The sequence below is a fragment of the Eretmochelys imbricata genome, chromosome 19, assembly GCF_965152235.1.
Source record: "Eretmochelys imbricata isolate rEreImb1 chromosome 19, rEreImb1.hap1, whole genome shotgun sequence".
NCBI classification, from domain to species: Eukaryota; Metazoa; Chordata; order Testudines; family Cheloniidae; genus Eretmochelys; species Eretmochelys imbricata.
The window spans coordinates 4,190,753-4,210,889 of NC_135590.1; the positions used below are offsets into that span (position 1 = coordinate 4,190,753).

Sequence of the window (20,137 nt, forward strand, 5' to 3'; positions counted from 1 at the left end):
GTACACAAGACAAGAAATACATACGGGGGTCAGATCTGCAGCGGGTGTAAATGGGCACAACTCCAATCTCTACAGCGCAGCCGAGCGGATTCATAGCAGCTGAGGGGCTGGTCTACGGACTGCGCAGTGCAGTGGCTAAACGAATTGTTCACGCTGAGCTTTTAAATAATATATATCATGTCCACACCGCATGGTTTTGCAGAAGGTCATCAGTGCTACATATGCTACCTTAGCTCTGTGAACATGGAATGAGTATAGAATTCCACCCTCTGGGAGCGGATCACCCTCGAAATGCCACCACCTCTGGGGTGGAACACAGCAGCCATCCAGTGCCAGTGCCCTCAAATTATCATTTTCTTTTTAGGATGGGGAGTGAGGTATCTCAGAATTTAGGGCAGCAGGATGCAGTTTCCTGCTTTGGCTCTCTCATCACTAGCTACTCCCTGAAGGATGCTATGGGATGTTGAATGACAAATGATTCCGCAGGAAGAGGGTTACCTACACAGCTGCCTTTGCACCACCAATCAACATTACCCGATGGAACAACTTCCTATCAAGGGATGTGGTGGATGCTCCACCGTGTGGAGTCTTTAAATCAAGACTGGATGCCTTTCGAAAAGATGAGGTCTAGCTCAACTGGAAGTTATGGGCTTGACGCCGAAATGGCTGGGTGGAGTTCTCTGGCCTGTGTGATGCAGGAGGTCACACGGGATGATCAAAATGGCCTTGAAAACCAGTGAATCTAGGAGATTTTTTTTCTTTCCCCTTGGCCGCCGCCTTACCCCTCTCCCCCGTCAGCAAAACTCTTTAATTCCCTAAGGGTGAACAGATTCCCCATCACCAACATTAGCATGTGTTCAGTTTCCATGACTTGAATCTCTGGCAGGATGGATTATTGGTCATTTCCCGTAGACGGGAAAATGCTGCATTATTTTCATTGGGAAGCCTTCTGTTCTTTGTCGTGTCTTCTGCTACCTCCAGTTGGTCCGGCTGGGTTAAGCAAAGCTGAAGAACTGTTCATGAAATGAGGCACTTTGGAGACCTCACGCCTTTTTCCCCAGCAGGCTTGGAGAGAAAATACCCACTTGGTCTAGGCCTCCCCACCCCAGGAACATTCACGGCCAGGCCGGATTTCTCCAACCTTCCCCTACCATTTGGCAAGTCAGCTCAGGGCCAGACAGAAGGGCCTGGGTCTGTTTCCACAGTGGCACTAGTGCTGTTGGCTGAGAAATTCTCACGGCCAGCTGAGAAGTCTGGCTTGTTCCTTACATCCCACTCCTCTCTCTGAGGCTTGACCTTCCAATTGACTCCTTTAAAGTTAGTCTGGGCAGGCCACTGGAAAACACAGGGGGGCACAATCCTGCATGATACCTCACCACAGGAATTGGCAGGCCGGGTCACAGCATGGGTCCTTTGAGCCCAGTGTCCTGTCTCCAGTAGTGGCCAGCAGCAGACCCATCAAATCTCCTAAGTCTAAATCCTACAACTCTCGGCTTTGCATTAAGAACATAAGAACGGCCCTACTGGGTCAGACCAAAGGTCCATCTAGCTCAGTATCCTGTCTACTGACAGTGGCCAATGCCAGGTGCCCCAGAGGGAATGAACAGAACAGGGAATCATCAAGTGATCCATCCCCTGTCGCCCATTGCCAGCTTCTGGCGAACAGAGGCTAGGGACCCCATCCCTGCCCATCGTGGCTAATAGCCATTGATGGACCTATCCTCCATGAACTTATCTAGTTCTTTTTTGAACCCTGTTATAGTCTTGCCCTTCACAACATCCTCTGAACATTCCCTTTCTCCCTGCTTCTCTCCAGCCGGTGGTTCCTATAGAGCTTCCCTCTGACTAGAGAGACCATTCTTCTCTACAGTGCCTGAGTCCACTTATTTCACCAGACCAATGCAATGCAGGGGGAGCACCCAATGTCGTTAACACCCGGGCGTGTGATGGGAGCAGAACTGCCAGCAGAGGCCGGGTCTGATCTTGGCTTGCGATGTCTTCAGGCCCGGCCAACAAGGAGGGTTGGTCTCAAACGAGGGCTGTTCTGCATGGAGACAGGCTCCCTACGTCTTTCCCTCTGCTTAGGAGATAACATCTTCTCCTATCGGGGAACTGGCTGTGTTTGGAGCCGCGACGAGCTTGCAATCTGCAGCATGGAAAACCCGCCCTCCCGGCTCGAGGCTGTTCTGCTCGCCATGGGAGAGGGAACAGTCCTTGCTATGAACGACGCTCCTGAATTGCCTCGTTTCCCTCCGGCTGCTCTCGCGTCTGGACAGCAGGGACTCTCGGCACCGTTTCCCTACCAGGTAGCAGGCCTCCACCAAGCTGAGCAGGATGCAGAGGCAGGCTGTGATCACCATGGAGAGGGTGAAGATGTTCTTCTCCGTGGGCCGGGAGATGAAGCAGTCCACGATGTTGGGGCACGGGGGGATCTCGCACTTCACCACGCTGGGGAGGGTGTAGTTCTTGTAGAACTCGTGGAAGATGTAGAGGAAAACCACGTCCACAGCAGCCTTAAAGACGAGGCTGAGCAGGTAGGTCCACCACAGCCCTCCCCGCTTCTTGCCGGGGTTGGGGTAGAGCCGGCGGCAGTTCTCGCCCGCTACCTCCCGGTGCTTCTGCTCCCTGGCTTCCCGTAGGCCACGTGCATGATCACCAGCAGGGAGGGGCAGGTGACCAGGATGAGCTGCAGGGCCCAGAGGCGGATGTGGGAGACGGGGAAGAAGTGGTCGAAGCAGACGTTGGAGCAGCCGGGCTGGCGCGTGTTGCAGTCGAAGTCCTTATGGTCGTCACTCCACACCCGCTCCGCCGCCACCACGTAGACCAGCACCCGGAAGATGAAGACCAGGGAGATCCAGATGCGGCCGAAGGCCGTGGAGTACTTGTTCACCCCGCTCAGGAGCCCTTCAAAGACACCCCAGTTCATGGTCCGTGGCGCCCGTTCATTGGGTCTGCAAGGGGAAGAAATAAAGAAACACAAATCAATATTCCAAGCTCCTGCTCTAAGCACACTCCCCTTCCAGAGCTGGGAAGAGAACCCAGGAGTCCTGCTTCCTAGTGCCACCCCTACTGCTCTAAGCACTTGTCCCCGCTCCCTCTCAGAGATGGGAATGCAACTCAGGTGTCCTGACTTCCAGTTCCACTCCTCCCCAGCTCTAGCCACTAGACCCCACTCCCCTCTAATAGCTGGGAATATAACCCAGGAGTCCTGCCTCTTGCTTCTCCCCACTGCCCGAACACCCCCACTCCCAGAGCCAGGAACAGAACCCATGTGCTCATGCTGCAGTGGGCATAGACAAAGCATCCTGTGACAGGCTGGCCACAGCCATGGCCCAGACTGCGATGCTGAGAGTGTCTACGGGGGACAGGGCAATCTTGGAGGGGTTTTATGACCGCCACTCAGCCCTGAGAGCATTTTTTTTGTTAACACATAGGCTGAAACTCATCCCTAGCGCAGGCCTATGCAGCACATGAGTTCTCAAAACAGGGCTAGCTGCGGGAGAGGTTTAAGTGGTGTCTAGGCCATGTACTGGCTCTCTGCACAGGGGTGAAGTTACCCCTCAGGCCCTGCCGCATTTTGGAAGTCCAGGCAAAGTTTGTTGGTGTCTGAAGTGACCGAGGAACCTAACCAGTCCCTACCATCTGACGCTCACAACCCCGTGAAGGTACAAATAGCAGAAGGAAGCACCACATTTCAAGCAGGCAGGGTGATGCAAATCAGAGCCCGCCGCCCCACCAAATGTGTCTGAGCTTGCAAGGGAAGTCTAGACCTCGTGTAAGCACACGAATTGGAGCTTAGCGATGCTTGATCCCTTCCTAAATGCCGCTTCCTGAAAGGCAAAGGCAGGGCAAGTGAGGAAAGAAAGTCCGTTCCCCCAACGGCCCTAAGGAACCGGGGTGGACTCATGGCTGAGGCCAGCGTAGAAGAGGGTAATATCTAAATAGACTGTCACTGAGCTGCCCAGGCCAATGCTGACCCCCTTCCCAGTCTGAACCGGGGCTGCTAATTCAAAGTCCCCTTCCATGCCCCTTCCTCTCTTGGTCACATCTCTAGCCACTGAGCAAAGCTGGGTGAGTCTTGTATTGGAATAAAAGATGGCCTGTACGGTGGGGTTAGACCTCCAGCCAGCAAGAAACCAAAACTCCAGATTTTCTCTGGAGACCATTCCCAGGTGCAGGTTTCGGAGCAAGGTGGCTCTCCCCCACCCATCTCTCTCTTAGGCCGGCCCCTCTTTACCGAGCTATTTGTTATTCACTTGCCTTGAGTTGCCAGGCAGGGCCTCAGAAAACAACCCAGAAAACAAGATAAGGGATTAATCACATAATAAATCTGCAGCTCTGATGCCAAGGTCCTCTCCCATGGCAGGAATCTGACCTCTGCTACCATGGCAGAGCTATGAACCAGATCTCCCACGCTGCCATCCCTCCACCCTCCAGGCCAGGGCGCTGTGCCTTTGGAGCGGAAGGCCTGACAAGCAACTGGAGCTGGTACCTTGTGTAGGCAAGGCAGCCGACATCCCAACTTGGCACCAAAACAAAGTCTGGGCAGAAGGATGTTGATAAACCTGGCTGCTGCATCCCGCACAAGGCGGATGCTTGGATAGTGTGGAACAGCCTGGATAAATACCAGGAGGCAGAGGAGGAGGAGGGCAGGAGGACTGGGAAATCTTGAGTCACTCTCAGTACAGACACAAATCAAGGACCAGGAAAGTTAGGGAAAGCTACCCTAGGTTATAGAGGGAGGGAAATGGACCAGTGGTTAGCCCTGGTGGCCAGGAGACTTGACTTCTACTCCTGGCTTTGACCCAGAATCACTGTGTGTCTTGGACAAGTCACCGGACCTCTGTGCCTCAGTTTCCCCACCAGTAAATAAGGATGATATTCACCGTCCTTTGCAAAGCTCTTTGAAAGCAGCACATGTACAGTGCTACATGAATGCAAACTACTCTTATTAATCAGATACTCTGCCATAGAGGCATACTGACACACACAACACAGCCCCAGTATGCACCCGCAGCAAATAACACAGCACGCACCACACACAAACTCAGGCATATACAGGACACACGTTCAGAGCCCAGGGGGCTGACTCTGCCCTTATTCAGGTATAAACCTGGAGTAACTTTCTCTCACTCCCCCTCTAGCTAGCTACAGAGCCAGACACAAGACAAGACACATACGAAACACACGCTGACATGCTTCATTGCAAATGCCTAAGACCAGCCGGGGATGCTTTGCTTCTCTCCGCTGTACTGCGGGCATAATTCCGAGACAAACCGACAGCCAAAGTTCCTTTTTGTGCCCATGTGTCTGAGACACATGCCCTGGCTCCCAGACCTTCTCCAGCCCCGCAGCCTCCCTAGGTCCAGCTCCACGCAGCTCCTCCTCCCGTGGCGAATGCCCCTTACCTGGTGGGAGGTCCCCTGCAGAGTTCTTCTCTTCCTTAAGGGACTTCGGAGCACAAGGCAGAGCCTGAAGTGCAACGCATCCCTGCATTTTCAGAAGCCAGGAGGAGGAATTTTCAGAGGGAAGCCCTCTCGGGGGCGGGACTAGGAGTTAAGGTGGATTTCCAAGATGCCCGTTGGCTGCCAGCTTGCAGGATTGCTGGAAGGAGAGGCTCGTCCCAATGGCATTTTTAGGCCCTGATCCTGCAAACTCTTAAGGTACGCGCTTAACTTTACTTGCCTGAGCAGCCCTGTTGGCGTCAATAGGATTGCTCAGGGCTGATCTTGACGGGGGCCCTCCAGCCGGTAGTGTAAATAAGGTAGGGCCCGGTGCCAGCAATTGGGGCATGCTGTACCCTCGGTGCCAGCAAAGAGGATGCCGGCCACAGAGAACAATACATTTCCTCCCAGCCTCACAGGTCACAGGTGTAGCCTGTAGCAGATCCCTCAGCTGCTGCCATGCCTGCAGTTGACACTAAACCACCCCTTCCCAAGCCTGGGTGGCCAGGCTATTCTGCCTATGCAGTCCCCCCTAGCCCTATACACCTCCCCACCCGGAGCTCAGCAATGCCCCCTGCGGCTCTTTGCAAACAGCCATGGAGGCTGCAGCCTTACACAATACAAGCCAGCCCTGGAGTTATTCAGCCGACACCCGGGTGCTTGCAAAACGAGGAGGCAAAGAAAATGATCGCTGCAGCCATGCCAGCAATGGCCCCGTGGGGGCCAGGTCTGGCTGCACTCTAGCCCTTGCCAGCTGGCTGGGGGAGACTCTTTCAGCCCAGTTGTGCAGGGGCCATGACGGCTGCCCCCTGCCCAACGCGCGCACGCAGCCCCAGACCTGGGGGCCGGGGTGGGGGCAGGAGGAAGAGTGTCTATCACATAGAGCCATAGAGATTCCCTGCTGCAGCGTAGGCCCCGGGGCAGCCTAATGCTGCCAAACGTTAGAGCCAGAATCCGGGCCACTTTTATGGGGTTTCTTTAAAGCCACCTTTGTGCCCCTAGTCCCCTGGGTTGTGCCTCCTGCGAGATGCACCACAGAATCTGTCCCTCTGGTTTCATCTGGATTTGGCTTAGCGGGGCCGTGCGCCGCTACCATGCACACCATTAACAGCCTAATCCAGGTGCCCTTCCCCCACAGGGCCTGCTCCTTGTGCAGGAGGCGTCCGGCGCTGTACGTGGGCACAGAGAAAGCAGTGGCAGCCTTCCCCTGCTGCCTCTGGTGGTGCCCTTTGGGAGGCGAAATGCTACGGAGCAAGGGGGGCACGACACACCAAATGCAGGAAAACCTTCCTCCTGGGACGAGCTATCAGACCGGCTCAGCAGATCACTCTGTGGGGGGGACGATGTGGCTCGGGGGACTGGTAATGGGAGAAGGAGCCTTTCACCCGAGTCCAGCCCAGGTCACTCACCGTGCAATGGCTGCTTGGTGGTGCAGATGACACGAACTCGGTGGGTCTCCAGCCTATCCCCAACACTGCCGCCGTAACTTTGGCACCATGCGGCTTCTTTATCGGTTATCTCTGCCAAGAAGCCAAGGAAGGACTCAACAGGCCACGGCTGAGGCTCTCCCCTCCCATTCCTAGGGCTGGCCTTTCCAGGCCCGGGCTGAGCACGATGTAGGGGACGCTTGCCCTGTGGCTGCCTCCCGGTACCGATAGGACTCTGGGCCCCGGGATGCTCAGGCTGGCACCAAATTCACAGGAACATATTTTGTCTAAAGCCGATGAAGGCCAAGGAGTGGGGAATATCATCAAGCCCCCGGCCATAGGCCCAGCTCTGGAGCCCTCCGTTGCAGCATGGGCCTGATTCTCAATCACTCCAGTCCTGAGCTTGGAGGACCAGGCAAAGGAGATCGCCTAGGGCCCTGCCTATCTATCAAAGGTACTTGTTTCCTCCCCAACCCCCATTACTTCACCAGCATCACATCTGCACACCCTGGGAGATAGGTCAGTGCTATTATCCCCATTTTAGAGGTGGGGAACTGAGGCACAAAGGGGCTCAGTGACTCCCGCAAGATCCCACAGAAAGCTTGTGGGGGCAAAGGAAACTGAACCCCCATCTCTGCGACCCCAGGCTCACGTCCTAACCACTGGCCTGACCTTCGTCTCTAACAGGCTGGGTTGTGTGCACACCACACGTCTCCCCGGGGCTGCTCAAACACACTACTTCCCATGGGCCCTAGGAGGCAGAGAACAGATGTCGTACCATGCCCTCTGGCCACGCCCCTCATCTGCTCCCTATATCAGGGACTGGAGCAGGGCTAGGGGAAGGACTTCAGGCAAGGGATATTCTCAGGTGGCCATTTCCATCCCTTTAGGTTGCCACTGTGGCATCAAGGAGCCTGAAGTGTAGCTGAGAATGAGTTTCAATCAGCCGGTCTCCTAGGTCTCTCCAGATCAGGTTAGCTTCACCTCCCGAACAGGTGCCTTTTAGATGACATCTTCTAGCGTGCCAGCAGCTGGAGGAGATTTTTCATCTCCCCTTTTAACGAGTGATGATGGTTAATTATTTCTCAGGGAATTAATTAACAGCCGTCTCAGCAATGTCTGACTCCCCTCGCTACAACCGGGCAATAGCGTCTTTCCCAGTGCGCCGTGTTTTACCCCTTGCAGAGAAATATAATGACCGAGGCAGGACCCCCAGGGGTTCAACCCTGTGGATGCACTGCTGCTCGCCACTAGGTGGTGGCCCAGCACCGCACTGGAGCAACGCAGGCGATTGGCCCTGCAAGCCCACTGCATGAGTTTTTTGGTTCTTCTTTTTATCCAGTTGTCTCCGGAGGCGGGGGGGAATCACTTTAAGAGTCTTCTGTGCTTCCCCCCTCCCTTTTCTGACTCACCAAGTTAGGAAGTTTCCCCGAAGCATTTTTAAAACCAAGAGATGCGGCAAGATTAGCAGATTCTTGTGATACGAGGAGTCAAACTAGCACTGCAAATGCAAGTCATCAGGCCCACAGGCTTTCTTTGCTCCTGTGAGGACGGTGCTAACTGGGCCATTCTCTGCTGCGATGTTATAATCGTGCTCCGCCATTCTTATAGAACATCTGTCACTTCACGAGAGCTCCCGGAACGCGTACAGATTTACAAACCGCAGGCCTGATTTTTCACCGAAGCTCAGCACCCAAAACTGGGGCCGGATTTTAGCTCTTTGGAAACTCTGGCCATCGGAGTCACAGCGGGAACCGGTAGGTGCTGAGCACTTCTGCAGTTCTGGCCCTTGCTTTGGTGCCTCTCCGGCAGCTGAGTTCTTTGGAAAATCTGGTGTGCCTAAGAATTACTTCTCCCATCACTGAAATGCAGCCACTCCTGGTGTGGAACGCAGTGGCTGTTTAACAGCTACACACACAGCAACATCACATGGGATGTAAAAACAGACGAATATACACAAGCAACTCGTGGGAGGGTAGTTGGCTCAGGCACAGGGACACACCAAAGTCATTTTTACTTTTGACCTAAATCCCATTGAACTAGTGACATGTCAAATTAGGACCCTATTTTCTGAATCCCCCGAGACTTTGCTAGTTCTGATAAAAATCCAATTCACCCCCTTGCAAAGCCCAAACCTGAGTTTTGTGGCCCATATCTGGTGGGCTCTGAAAGTGTCAGAGGTGAAAGGCCATTGCAATACCCCACTGCAGCATGCTTAGCCGTCTGCAACTCTGTCCCTGATTAATTCAATGTATATCCCTGGGCAGCAGTGCAAACCCGAAGAGGAGAAGCAGCTGGTAACCCCAACAAAATCATTTCATTCCTACAAGTATATTAATACTTATCTGAAAAACTCACCCATGAAAGCGGCTTGTTGGGCTAAGGATATGATTCTCCCTTGGATGCAAGAAGGTCCTGGTTCAAATTGTGGATGAGTCCTCGCAAAGGCCTGGATTGATGCTATGCCTTTGCATTAGTGGTTTGGTGGGACGCTTCTCATCTGCCGTCCAGGAAGTTTGGGGTTCATTCCCGCCCAACACAGCAGTCTTAGTTGATCACGGTGGTCCTTTCCGGCTTTAGAGTCTGTGATACGTGAAGGAACCCCAAGAGCTTTTCATACCAGGGGGCTGCAACCTTTCCTTGGGCATTTCAAAAGAAAGATTTAAAAGTACAATCTCCAGGCGCTTGCCTCACTGCAGAGCCAACCAGTGCAAACCAGCTCATGATGGAAGAGCGCAGGGAGAGGGAAGAACTGGCGGCGATAAGGAGTCATTACGCTGCCAGATTTTCTCACTAATCAGGGGCACTGCTAGGGAGAATGCAGGTAGGGCTTGGAATCATTTGAGTAGCGACTGCTGGTTTTCTCTACAGTTCCACTGGGCTTTAAAAAACGTGGAGAAACATCTAAACAGCTGTAAAGTAAATTACTTTTGTTTGGTGATAGCTCCGAGGAAGAGCTCTGCAATTTTAAATCAAAGGAGCTCATTTTTTCATATTACCCCGTTCAACAGCCATGACGGGATGCAGGGGTGTGGCCTGATTTACAAACTCCAGCGCCCCCTGAAACGAAGAGCAGACACAGATCCAAGCTCTGATCCGGATCTGAATTTCCACCGATTCCCAGCAGAGGGCTCTCCGATCCAGGTTTCCTTCCAGGAGCACCTCTCACTGACAGGCTGTTCTGCGGTCTGACTTGAACAGAGTAAATAACTGGCTCTGTTTGCAGCTCTCTGGGTTTAACTTGCCTCTTTTGGGCAACCCCTGGCCAGCACAGAGAGCCGACCCACTCCTGCTCCCTTCTGCGCTGGCATCAAACTGAGGCGGAAGTGAGCCCGGTTTTCCCTAAGGGTCCAGGCTGATACAGGGATGGGGCTGATGTGATCCGACTCCCCCAGGTTTACTCCAGTGTAACTCATTTATACCAGCCCTGGTGGACTTTAGAGCAGCCTCAGGGTTGCTGTAATCCACACCAGAAGGCTGTGGCCCATCTGCCAGCCAGGGAGAGCACAGTAGTGCTTCAGCTGCACTCCCTTTGCTGGGGGAACTTCCAGCGGGGGTGATCTAGCGGCTTTCTAGCCCCTTTGTGCCACCAGACCAGTGCAAAGTGGGCCAGACTGCAGCAGAGAACCCTGCCCTGGAGCTGAAGGAATCTCCTCACAAGTGCAGCCACCTCTGGCTGTGAGCACAGAAGTTCTCTACCAGCACAACACAACAGCTGAAAGGAGAATGAAAGTGGCATCCAGCTGAGGCACAAAGGGGAATATAGAGAGGTAAGGCATAACAATTGTTTGGAATTGGCCAGGACAGTTTGGTTCATGCCCCAAAAATCTTGTGGGGGGAAAAAAGTTTGGGCTTGTCAGCCACCCTGAGGAGTCTGTATCTTGGTTTTATGTCTCATCCAAAAACCAGCCCAGCCCCTGCTCTCTGACACCGGTGGCTCAGTGTTAACTCAGCGGGAAGAGCGCCCCCTATGGACTCTCCAACACCGCTGCCCATTGCACCAGGCCGGTCTCCCCATCCAACCACTAACCAGTCTGCTTCGTTTGTGAACTCTGACAAGACACCCCCACCTAGGGGTATTTCTGTAAGTGCAAGTGGTTTCCCCGGATCCCACGTTCACACCTTGCCGGCTTCCAAGCTGCTTCGTTTTACCTGCCTCTTGGCGTTGCTGACTAAGACGAAGAAACCTGAGTAGGCAAGTTAAACAGTGATCTAACCCAGCATGCAATGGAAGCAGACCCTGTGCTTGGCCGCCACCGGAAGAACAGGGCTCCCCAGGGTAACTTCCCAGCACCTCTGGTTAATATGGCCTGTCAAGACGATCTGAGGCCTGATGCTGCCTTCCTAGCTAGTTAATTTGGCAAGTGCTCCTAGCAGCACAAAAAAAAGCTAAGGATCTTGATCTGGTAGGGACAGGATACTGCGGAGTGTAGGGGTAAATGAGTGAACAAAAATCCCAGGATTATTTCAAACAGACCCTGAACACACAGACTGGGATACGGCCAGCAAGATGCCTGCCCACAAAGCCTCCTCTCCCAGAGGCCAGCCCGGGTGTCCTTAGATGATCCCGCTGCTTCCTTCCTGTCTTCTCCCTCCGTCCTTTTCAGCCCCCGTCTTGACGCTCCCTGACAGCTGGCCCAATGGAAGGGAGCTGAGCTGTCAGGGATGATGGACTTTTTTTTTATCATCAGCAAATGACTCCAGGTGGAATACACCTTCCACCTCTCAGCAGACGCGCCTGACAGCAAGGTATGTGCTTGGTGTTCCAAGACGGGATCCCCGGGGGGTGGGGGGGGATAGAGGCTGTAAGTGGGGGTGGGGGGGCTTCTGAGCCTCCCACCAGCGCACACGCACACACAGACCCACACAGACACACAGCTGCTTCGAAGACATGAAGAGCACAAGCGGATGGCCACACTGCTCCCCTTTCGCATCCCGCTGTTTGAGATTGTCATGAGTGAACCCAGAGTGGAGGTCAGCCCTGGGCTGTCTGTTAAATGCTCTGCGGAGAAGACTGGATATCTCTTATATCTATCTACCCAGGTGCTGCTCTGCCATCCTTTCTCCCTTCTGAGCCACAGGCAGGGTTGAAAACCAACCAGCAAGAGCCATAGCAGATGGTGCTGCATGTGCGCGGCGGACGGACGCTCCCTGCTGTCTGCTCTACAGACAGCATTTACCCAGGCTTGCTGGCCACAGTCGAGCACCTGCTCCCCATCTTCTCTGTGCACATCACTGGCAGGATCCAACGGTGAGAGCCGCACGGGCTGTGGTTAAAGGTCTGTCCTTGGGTATCAGCCTTTTCTTACCTGATAGCGTGTGAATGAACTGCACGGCTGTTACTGATCTCAGCTGGACGGGGGACTTGGTCATTCTAAGAGGTCATACTTCTATTTACTCCCATCCCCACCCATCCATCCCGATCCCCACCTATCCATCCCCATAAACACCCTTCCCTCCACTGATCCATCCATCCCCATCCACACCCCTCCCTCCATCCATCCCTATACATACTCATCCATCCACATACACACCCATCCATCCCCATACCCACCCATCCATCCCTCCCCATTCACACCCACCCATCCATCTCCATCCCCATACACACCCATCTATCCATAGATCCACCCATCCATCCCCATCCCCACCCATCCATCCATCCCCATCCACACTCACCCATCCATCTCCATCCACACCCACCCACCCATCCATCCCCGTACACAGCCTTCTTCTATCCATCCCCCACACCCCACTCATTTACCTACTTATCCCTCATCACTAGCATTTTAGTTTATTGCAGCCTCTTAAAAAGGCAAGGCTCTGTAGTTTAGCTCATCGTGTAGAGGTTTCACTCCAGAAGACAGGTCTATATGTGAGTGTGCACCACGTTGCTAGTGGCTGGAGTGCCCAGGTGCCCAGCTTAGGGCCTTGTGGTTCCCTTCTGAGCGGTGGAATAGTCGGGGAGCATGGTGGTCAGTTGAGGCAGTGCTTGGCTCCTCCTGGTGTAGTGGATTTTCCCTGGGCACGGCTAGTTCTAGGCAGCCCAAGTGGGTGCTTTGCTGCTGAGCACCACAGAGCTGGGCACAGAAGTCTCAGTGTGGTCACTGGTATTTCCAGAGGAGTTTCTATGTAGCTACGGCCATCTCCAATGGCGTTACCACATAGTTAGTGCCTGGGAATAGCAGAAGACAGGAATTCCCACACTGGATCAGCCTGGGGGTCCACCTAGCCCAGTACCCTGTCAGTGGTTGGCACCAGCTGCTTCAGTGAAAGATGCAAGAAACCCTGTTGTTCCGGGCTATCCTGCCCATCAGAGGAGTCTCTCTCTGACCCATCAGTGATTGGTCTGACACCAATGGGGGCAGGATTTCATCCCAAATGTCTTTTTTTCTCCAATGGAGATTTTGCACATTCAATCTTGTGGGCACGGGAGCTTCCTGTGGCGTCTCTGAAGTTGCATCAAGCCAAGTTCCTGAGCAGACGCTGGGCAGCCTGTGAAAAAAGCAGCATCTCCTTTGCAAGCTGCTCTGGGCTCAAGCTGAGTAATGCTGCATCTACACGCCACACCACAGCGCTGGGCAGGATACATGCATCTACCCACCCCAGTGAAAAGCAAGCTGCATCCACGTGTCAGCGAAAGGCTCCGGCAAGGGGGATGCAGCAGGGAAAGGCTTAGGGAACCAGGGCCTAAGCGGGTGTAAATCTGATTGAAGCCAATGACCCTGTGCTGATTGACACCCGCTGAGGATATAGCCCCCTTGACTTCAATGGAGCAACCCCTGATTCACACCCACATCCGTGGAGAATCAGGTCTATTAACTCAGATGCTCTTGCCTGCTAGCACTGCACTGTTAACATCAACGCACTGAACTATGTCTTTGCTTAGGGGAGTGGTAGCTCGTGATGGTGACCTGTGCAAACGTCACGCCTGTGGTGAGATCTGGGCTGCATCGCTCCACGTCGCTGCAGGAGTGGGGACAACCAGAAATTAAACAGGAGCCTCGTAATTTCTGTCCACACTCATGAGCCATTCCATCAATCGCTACAACTGCTCCCTTCACTGCTGCCACCGGAACCCAGCGGGAGGTGTATTAATGGCATCACTTTATCTTCCCGTAACAAGCCCCATTAACACATTTGCACTGCAACATGAAATATTAATAACACTTTGCATTTATGTAGCGTCGTTCATCCAAGAATCTCAGGCTGAAGTCCCAACATGAACCAAGTGAGGCTCCTGAATCCCCTAGGAGATGGGTGAACCTTATTATCCCCAAGTTTCTGATGGGTACGTTGAGGCACAGAGCGAGTGAGTTATCCCACCAAGATAACACACAGAAGAAGCCACGAGCAGCTCTAGAAAGAATGGGCCCAGTTGTTACACCTACGCAGAATGGGTGTAAAATGCTACCAGATCAGGATGGGAAGGTCCAATCCTCAGCTGATGTAAATCAGAGTAGCTCCATTGGTTACAACCAGCCAGTCAAAAGAGAGCCGGGTAGCACTGACCTGTGCAACTAAGCACTCTGGTCAAGAGCAACATTATGATCCAAGGATGTAATGCCAATATACACCAGCTATGGAACTGACCCACGGTGTTTGCACTGACATCGAACTGACATAAATGATAATACCGCGCGCAAGGCAGAGCTGTTCCCTTTCCTTGCAGACGTAGCAAGGACCTGGAGGCTGGTCCAGTGGTTTGGGTATTAGCCAGAGACTCCAGTTCTATATCCTCAGAGTCCAGGTCAGGCTCTGACTCAGGCTCGTTCTGCAGGGCTCAAAACAGCCACGTAGACTCTTGATCTGGAGCCCAAGCTTGGAAAATTGGGGAAGAGTCTCAGAGCCCAGGCTCCAGCCCGAGCGCAGACGTCTACACTGCTATATTCAGCCCTGCAGTGCAAGTCCTCTGTGCCCTTGTCAGCTGCCCTGGGCTCGGAGACTTCACCGGCGCAGATTTTTATTTTGCTGCATAGACGCGCCCTTAGTCTCACTGCCTGAGCTCCCCATTGGAAAAGGAGGGTAACCCCCCTGCTTTGCCCCACGTGGGGATAAAGACAGGACCGATTGTGAAGTGCTGACGTACCGTGCTAAGCACAGGACCGGAGTAACTGAGAATTCGGCCTGGTTGTTTTACATTCTGCAAAGGACGGATCGGAAGCCACTTTTGTTGCTGGGACTCTGACAATATTCCCGTCTCTGTCATGAGGCACTGAGATAGACATGATGGTAATGTGGGGACAGGGGGGAAGGACCCTTCACTGGACTGGTTTTTCAGGATTGCTGACAGAGAAAGCACCGATGCGCCCAGGGACCATGGCGAGCAGTCTGGGATGGGATCAGGTTGCATCCAGTCTGTATCAAAGGCACAGAAGCAGGTACGTCCCCTACCAGCCCTTCCCTTAATTCCCTTCTGTGGGCCTGCCTCTCACTGGGACCCTCTTCGATGCCAAGGTAGCCAGCTGCCCAGAAACCTTCTCCTCAGGCAGCTCACGCCGCTCTCGAGCCTGCGTGGGCACTGGGCTGGAGCCAAGTGGCACGTCGATGAAGTGGCGGTTGCCAATGAGGAAAACACAACAGGCCTGCGCCTGCCGCATCCAGGGCAGTTTGGGAAGAGCCAGAGGATGCTGCCAAGAGAGAAGCTGGTCTGGCTTTGGCCCTGGCCAGACTTCGACAGGCTGGCAGTTAATTACAACCGCCAACGGGAGCTGTTAGCACTGAGAACCTCTGACAATCAAGCCCAGGGTGTCTCACCTTACATTAGCAAGGTTTCTATAGCCCCCATCACCACAGACTATGGATTTAACTTCCCAACACCAGTGCTATGACAGATGGGAGACAGACTGCGGGAGCTTCCCACAGTGGCAATGGCAGACATGGAACAGAATCCAGATCTCCTGATTCCCAGTCCAGTCCCTTCACAACAAGCCCAACTCTCCTCCCCAAGCCAGGTGCTCACAAACGGAGGCACCCCAAAAATCAGTGACCACTTTTCAAGATGTTAGCCTTGACATCTGAGCCTCAGTTTACCCATCTGTAAAGCATAGGCGACGACAATCCCAAACCTCATCAAGGAGGTAAAGGGTGTGAGGATTACTTCAGGCCCGATTGTGAGCCTCTTTCTCCCACTGTAGTGACGCCTCTGACCCGAGCAGCCCCACTGACTTCAACGGAATCGAGCAATTGCTCTCTGCTGGGGGAAAAAAAATCACAACCCTGTTTGCAAAGAGCTTTGAGATCCTCAGATGGAAGTTGCCATGGAAATGCCAAAATGATGATGCCAGAGCAGCTTGTGTTCAGCTGCAAAGTTTTTCAAGTTGCACCGAAACTTCTTTCATTTTGAAAAAACGCGAAGTGTTTTTCACCGCAAGCCTGTCACTGGGTTCCAACCAGCTCGACTGATTATTACTTCACTGATGGAGTGCAAATGGAAACTGCCCGTTTCTCAGCGAGGAGAAGCCAGAGGCATTGCCAGGTGATATTTCAAGGCTTCTAAATCCCTGTGCCAACTGACCCTGCTATTTTGGCTGCCCAGTGCAAATCAAGACCAAATGTGTTGCCTGTCTGTGTCCTTTATAATTGATCCAGAAGCATTTCCACTTGGGGATACACTGTTCGCACCCACAGAGCTGAGAAAGTGACCTTGACTGCTACACAATGCTTCAAGGGTTGTGGCTAATTAAACCGCGGCAGCTGCAAAGTTACAACCTCGTTGTGCTGATCTATGCATCCAGCTGCTGTTCTTTATGAGCTGTGCCCTCCACTAGACAGAAAGAGGACCCGATCCTCAGCTGGTGTAAATCGGCGTAGCTCCAGTGACTTCACATTGTGTGTGTGTGTGTCTATCAGTCTGTTTGTCCCCCCAAAGTGCCTGACTTCAGTGGACCTACAGATCTGGTCCCTAGTGTACTTGAAATACAGAATCACACAGTTCAGAGACTTTCTGTGGAGCCGACGTTCAGGGCCAGATCCTGAGGTCCTTTCTTTTCCATACGAGTTTGCCTAACAGCTGAAGACCTGATCCAACAAAGTCAGAGGGTTGGAATCAGACCCTATTGGCCTAACTCTGCACCACTGCACTCAGTATCTACCCCTTTCACACTCCAGGCAGGGCCTTCTGGACCTCAGCACAGCCACCTACCTTGGTGATGTCCAGGCTGCATTTGGATTTCCTTTCATCCCACCCTTAGTAGCACCAATGGGACCACCCCCCCCCCCGCCAGCAAAGCCCCACTCCAGTTGGGACCTACATACAGAGAGTCAGAGACAGACAGGCCGTGCCCTAAAGAGCTTATAATCTAAACAGGCAAAGGGGAAACAGAGGCACAGAATGGAAAGTGACTTGCCCAATGTCCTCTGGCAGAGCCAGGAATAGTAGGGTTTGCACCAGTTTTTCTAGGATTCAGAATTGGTAGGGTTGCCACTGTCTAATCACACAAACCCAAACACCCTTGTCCCTCCCCCTGTCCCGCCCCTTCCCCAAGGCCACGCCCCTTGCTCACTCCAGCCCCCCTCCCTCCGTCGCTCGCTCTCCCCCACCCTCACTCTCTTTCACCGGGCTGGGGAGGGGGTTGGGGTGTGGGAGGGGACTCCAGTCTGAGCCTGGGGCAGGGGTGCAGGAGGGGGTTCAGGGTGTGGGCTCTGGGAGGGAGTTTGGTGCAGGAGGGGGTTGGGGCAGGGAGTTTGGGTATGGGAGGGGGCTCAGGGCATGGGGTTGGGGTGTGGGAGAGGGTGCGCGGTGCAGGCTCCAGGCTCCGGATGGGTAGCTCTTACCTCGAATGGCTCACGGAAGTGGTGACATGTCCAGCAGCGGCTCCTAGGCTCATGGGCAGCCAGGCGGCTCTGCGCGCTGCCCTTGTCTGCAGCACCACCCCCACAGCTCCCATTGGCTGCAGTTTCCTGTTCCTGGCCAGTGGGAGCTGCAAAGTTGGTGCTCGGGGCGGGAGCAGCGTGTGGAGACCCCCTGGCCACACTTCTGCCTAGGAGCCACTGCCAGACATGCTGGCTGCTTCCGGGAGTGGTGCACAGCCAGGGCAGGCAGGGAGCCTGCCTCAGACCCACTGCGCCACCGGACTTTTAGCAGCCTAAAATCTCCTGGTTTGATTTCAGTAATCTCCGGGAGATGGAGCTCGATTCTGGGAGACTCCCGGCCAAACCGGGAGGGTTGGCAACCCTAGGAATTGGCTCAGGTAAGCTAGTGTGGCTTTCCCAGCATAGCCAAGGCCTCAGTACAGAGAGCCAGGCCCAGCGCATCACCTTGCTGGTGCCAACATGCAGTTTGTGCTCTCGTTGGCAAGGCGTGGCAGAATCCAGGCTCTAATGTGGCACATTGAGATGCTAATGAAAAAAGGGTCCAGGGGGTGACTTTGGGGTCTTGTGCATACAGAAGAGAGGAAATCCCTGGTCCCCTCCATCCCAAAATATAGGGCTAATTTGACTTCTGGGTGCAAGCAAAGGGAAAGCCTCCTGGAGGGGCGGTTTTGACAGTAGAAAGGGAAAAGCCCTGCAAACTAGTATTACCTCAAAAGATATGCAGCAAAGGGAGTGAGTCCCCTGTCAGACATATAGAACATTTCCCCCTGCCGGTGCAGGTAGGGATCTGGCCCTGAGCCTATAATTATCCCTCTCCCCTTATTGGAGCTGTGATCCACTCAAGCGCCCCATGGTTATCTGCAAATCTCCGTTTAGTAGCTAAGCATCTCGGCGAAGGGCAGCACCAAGGATTTAGTGAGCTGTTGAGTGTGGCTGGCTAGGCACCCTGCGAAATTGCTGGCTGCTTTGCATGGCTGTGTAATCTCTTGCTTCAAGTAACGGGGCTAATTACTTCCTCTTTTGCATCTTTACTCCCCTTCTCCCCTCAACACTTATGAATTTCCACCACTGCAGACGGAGTGAGAGCAAACCACGAGCTGGGAGATAAAGGCCGTTTTATTTCCCAACCTCGCTGCTCTTTAACGTGGCCCTCTTGTAAAAGTTGTGCATGGAGTGGAAAGTGCATCGCAGGCTGGGATCACTTTGCAGAGGGCTAGCGGGAAAGAGGAAGAGACGAGCCGGAACCAGAGTGCATAAGGGAAGAGCTGAAAGGCACAGACGGGTAGTCTAATCCGCCATTCCCTGAACCTCTTGTAGCTATTGACACCGGTGCAAAGCGGGTGTGAGGTGCCACCATTCCGATTTGTGTCAAAAATGTTCTGAGCATCTCTACTTCCTGAAGACCCTTCCCCACTCTTGCCAGGGGGCCGTAGGTCCCTGGGCACTGCCGGCCACACACTGGAGGATGTTTCACCTTTGAGAAAAGAATCCAGCTTTTAAACAGTCCCCCTTCAGTGTGCCGCTACCATTGTCCCTTAGGCCACGGAGCCCCAACACCTCTGAGACTGAGCCTCCACCATGAGCTGAGCCAGGGAGTCCAACTGAGGCAGACTCCTGGCCAGACGTTTACACTCCCCAGGGGCCGGTGCAGCTCCGCAAATATTTGCGGTGACACCAGGCAGCCTTTTCCGAACGGAGTAGGGCTCCTTGTAACTCAGCACTGGGAGGTCCCTGGGTTAGCACAGAGAAACAAAGTGGACGTAGTCCACCTGGCCAAGCCAGTGCTCCACCCAGCCAAGCTGTTGTGGGATCCATTTGTGGCTCCTTCCTGCCGTCTCTTTGTCTGTCCCCGGTGAGAACAGCTAAGTCCATCCAAAAGCCAGCTCTTATCCCAACCACTTGGCCCCTTTCCACCCACAGTCTTCCTCCGGCAGAGCCCCTGAGTTCACATGTTCCACCTGCCCGAGTCCTTAGGGCTCCCACTTGTCTTTTCAGATCCTCCATTAGTGTGGGTCGGTTTCAGGCAGTCCTTTAATGACCTGTTCACTCCAGCCCAGACAGTTCTGTGATCCACTGCCTGTCTCCTGCTCTGGCCCAGGAGCATTCTACCTCTTTTGCACTCACTGGGCAGCAATCCCTAGTCATACAAGTCACTGCCATGCAGATCATTCAGAAAAATGTTACAGAAAATTCCCACATTGTCACACCAAGTAAATGAAAGACAGAGAAAGCCTGGGGGGCGGGGAGGGGGCTGATTGAGCCCAGAATCAAAGCCGAAGGGATAGATCTGGAGTAATGCAGCTACCTACGTGTTCTATTGTATTTTCCCCTTTTGCACTATCCATCAGCAATGTTCTTGTATGAAAGGAGACGGCTGGGATTGCGGGCCTGCCAGGTCAGAGACGCTTTTAGTACTACGTTCTTTCCATAGCTTTCCCACAGATGGGTGCTAGG

General features: G+C 53.7%; 1 protein-coding gene across 1 annotated transcript in view; it reads right to left on the minus strand.

Annotated features, from left to right (window-relative positions):
* LOC144277160 (gap junction beta-5 protein-like) overlaps positions 1 to 20,137 on the minus strand; it is an 89,063-nt gene continuing 68,926 nt past the window's right edge. Inside the window, 2 exon segments of the mRNA XM_077837762.1 lie at positions 1 to 2,635; positions 2,638 to 2,951. Of these exon segments, the coding sequence (XP_077693888.1) occupies positions 2,082 to 2,635; positions 2,638 to 2,926 (843 nt within the window). The 5' untranslated portion in view covers positions 2,927 to 2,951 and the 3' untranslated portion in view covers positions 1 to 2,081.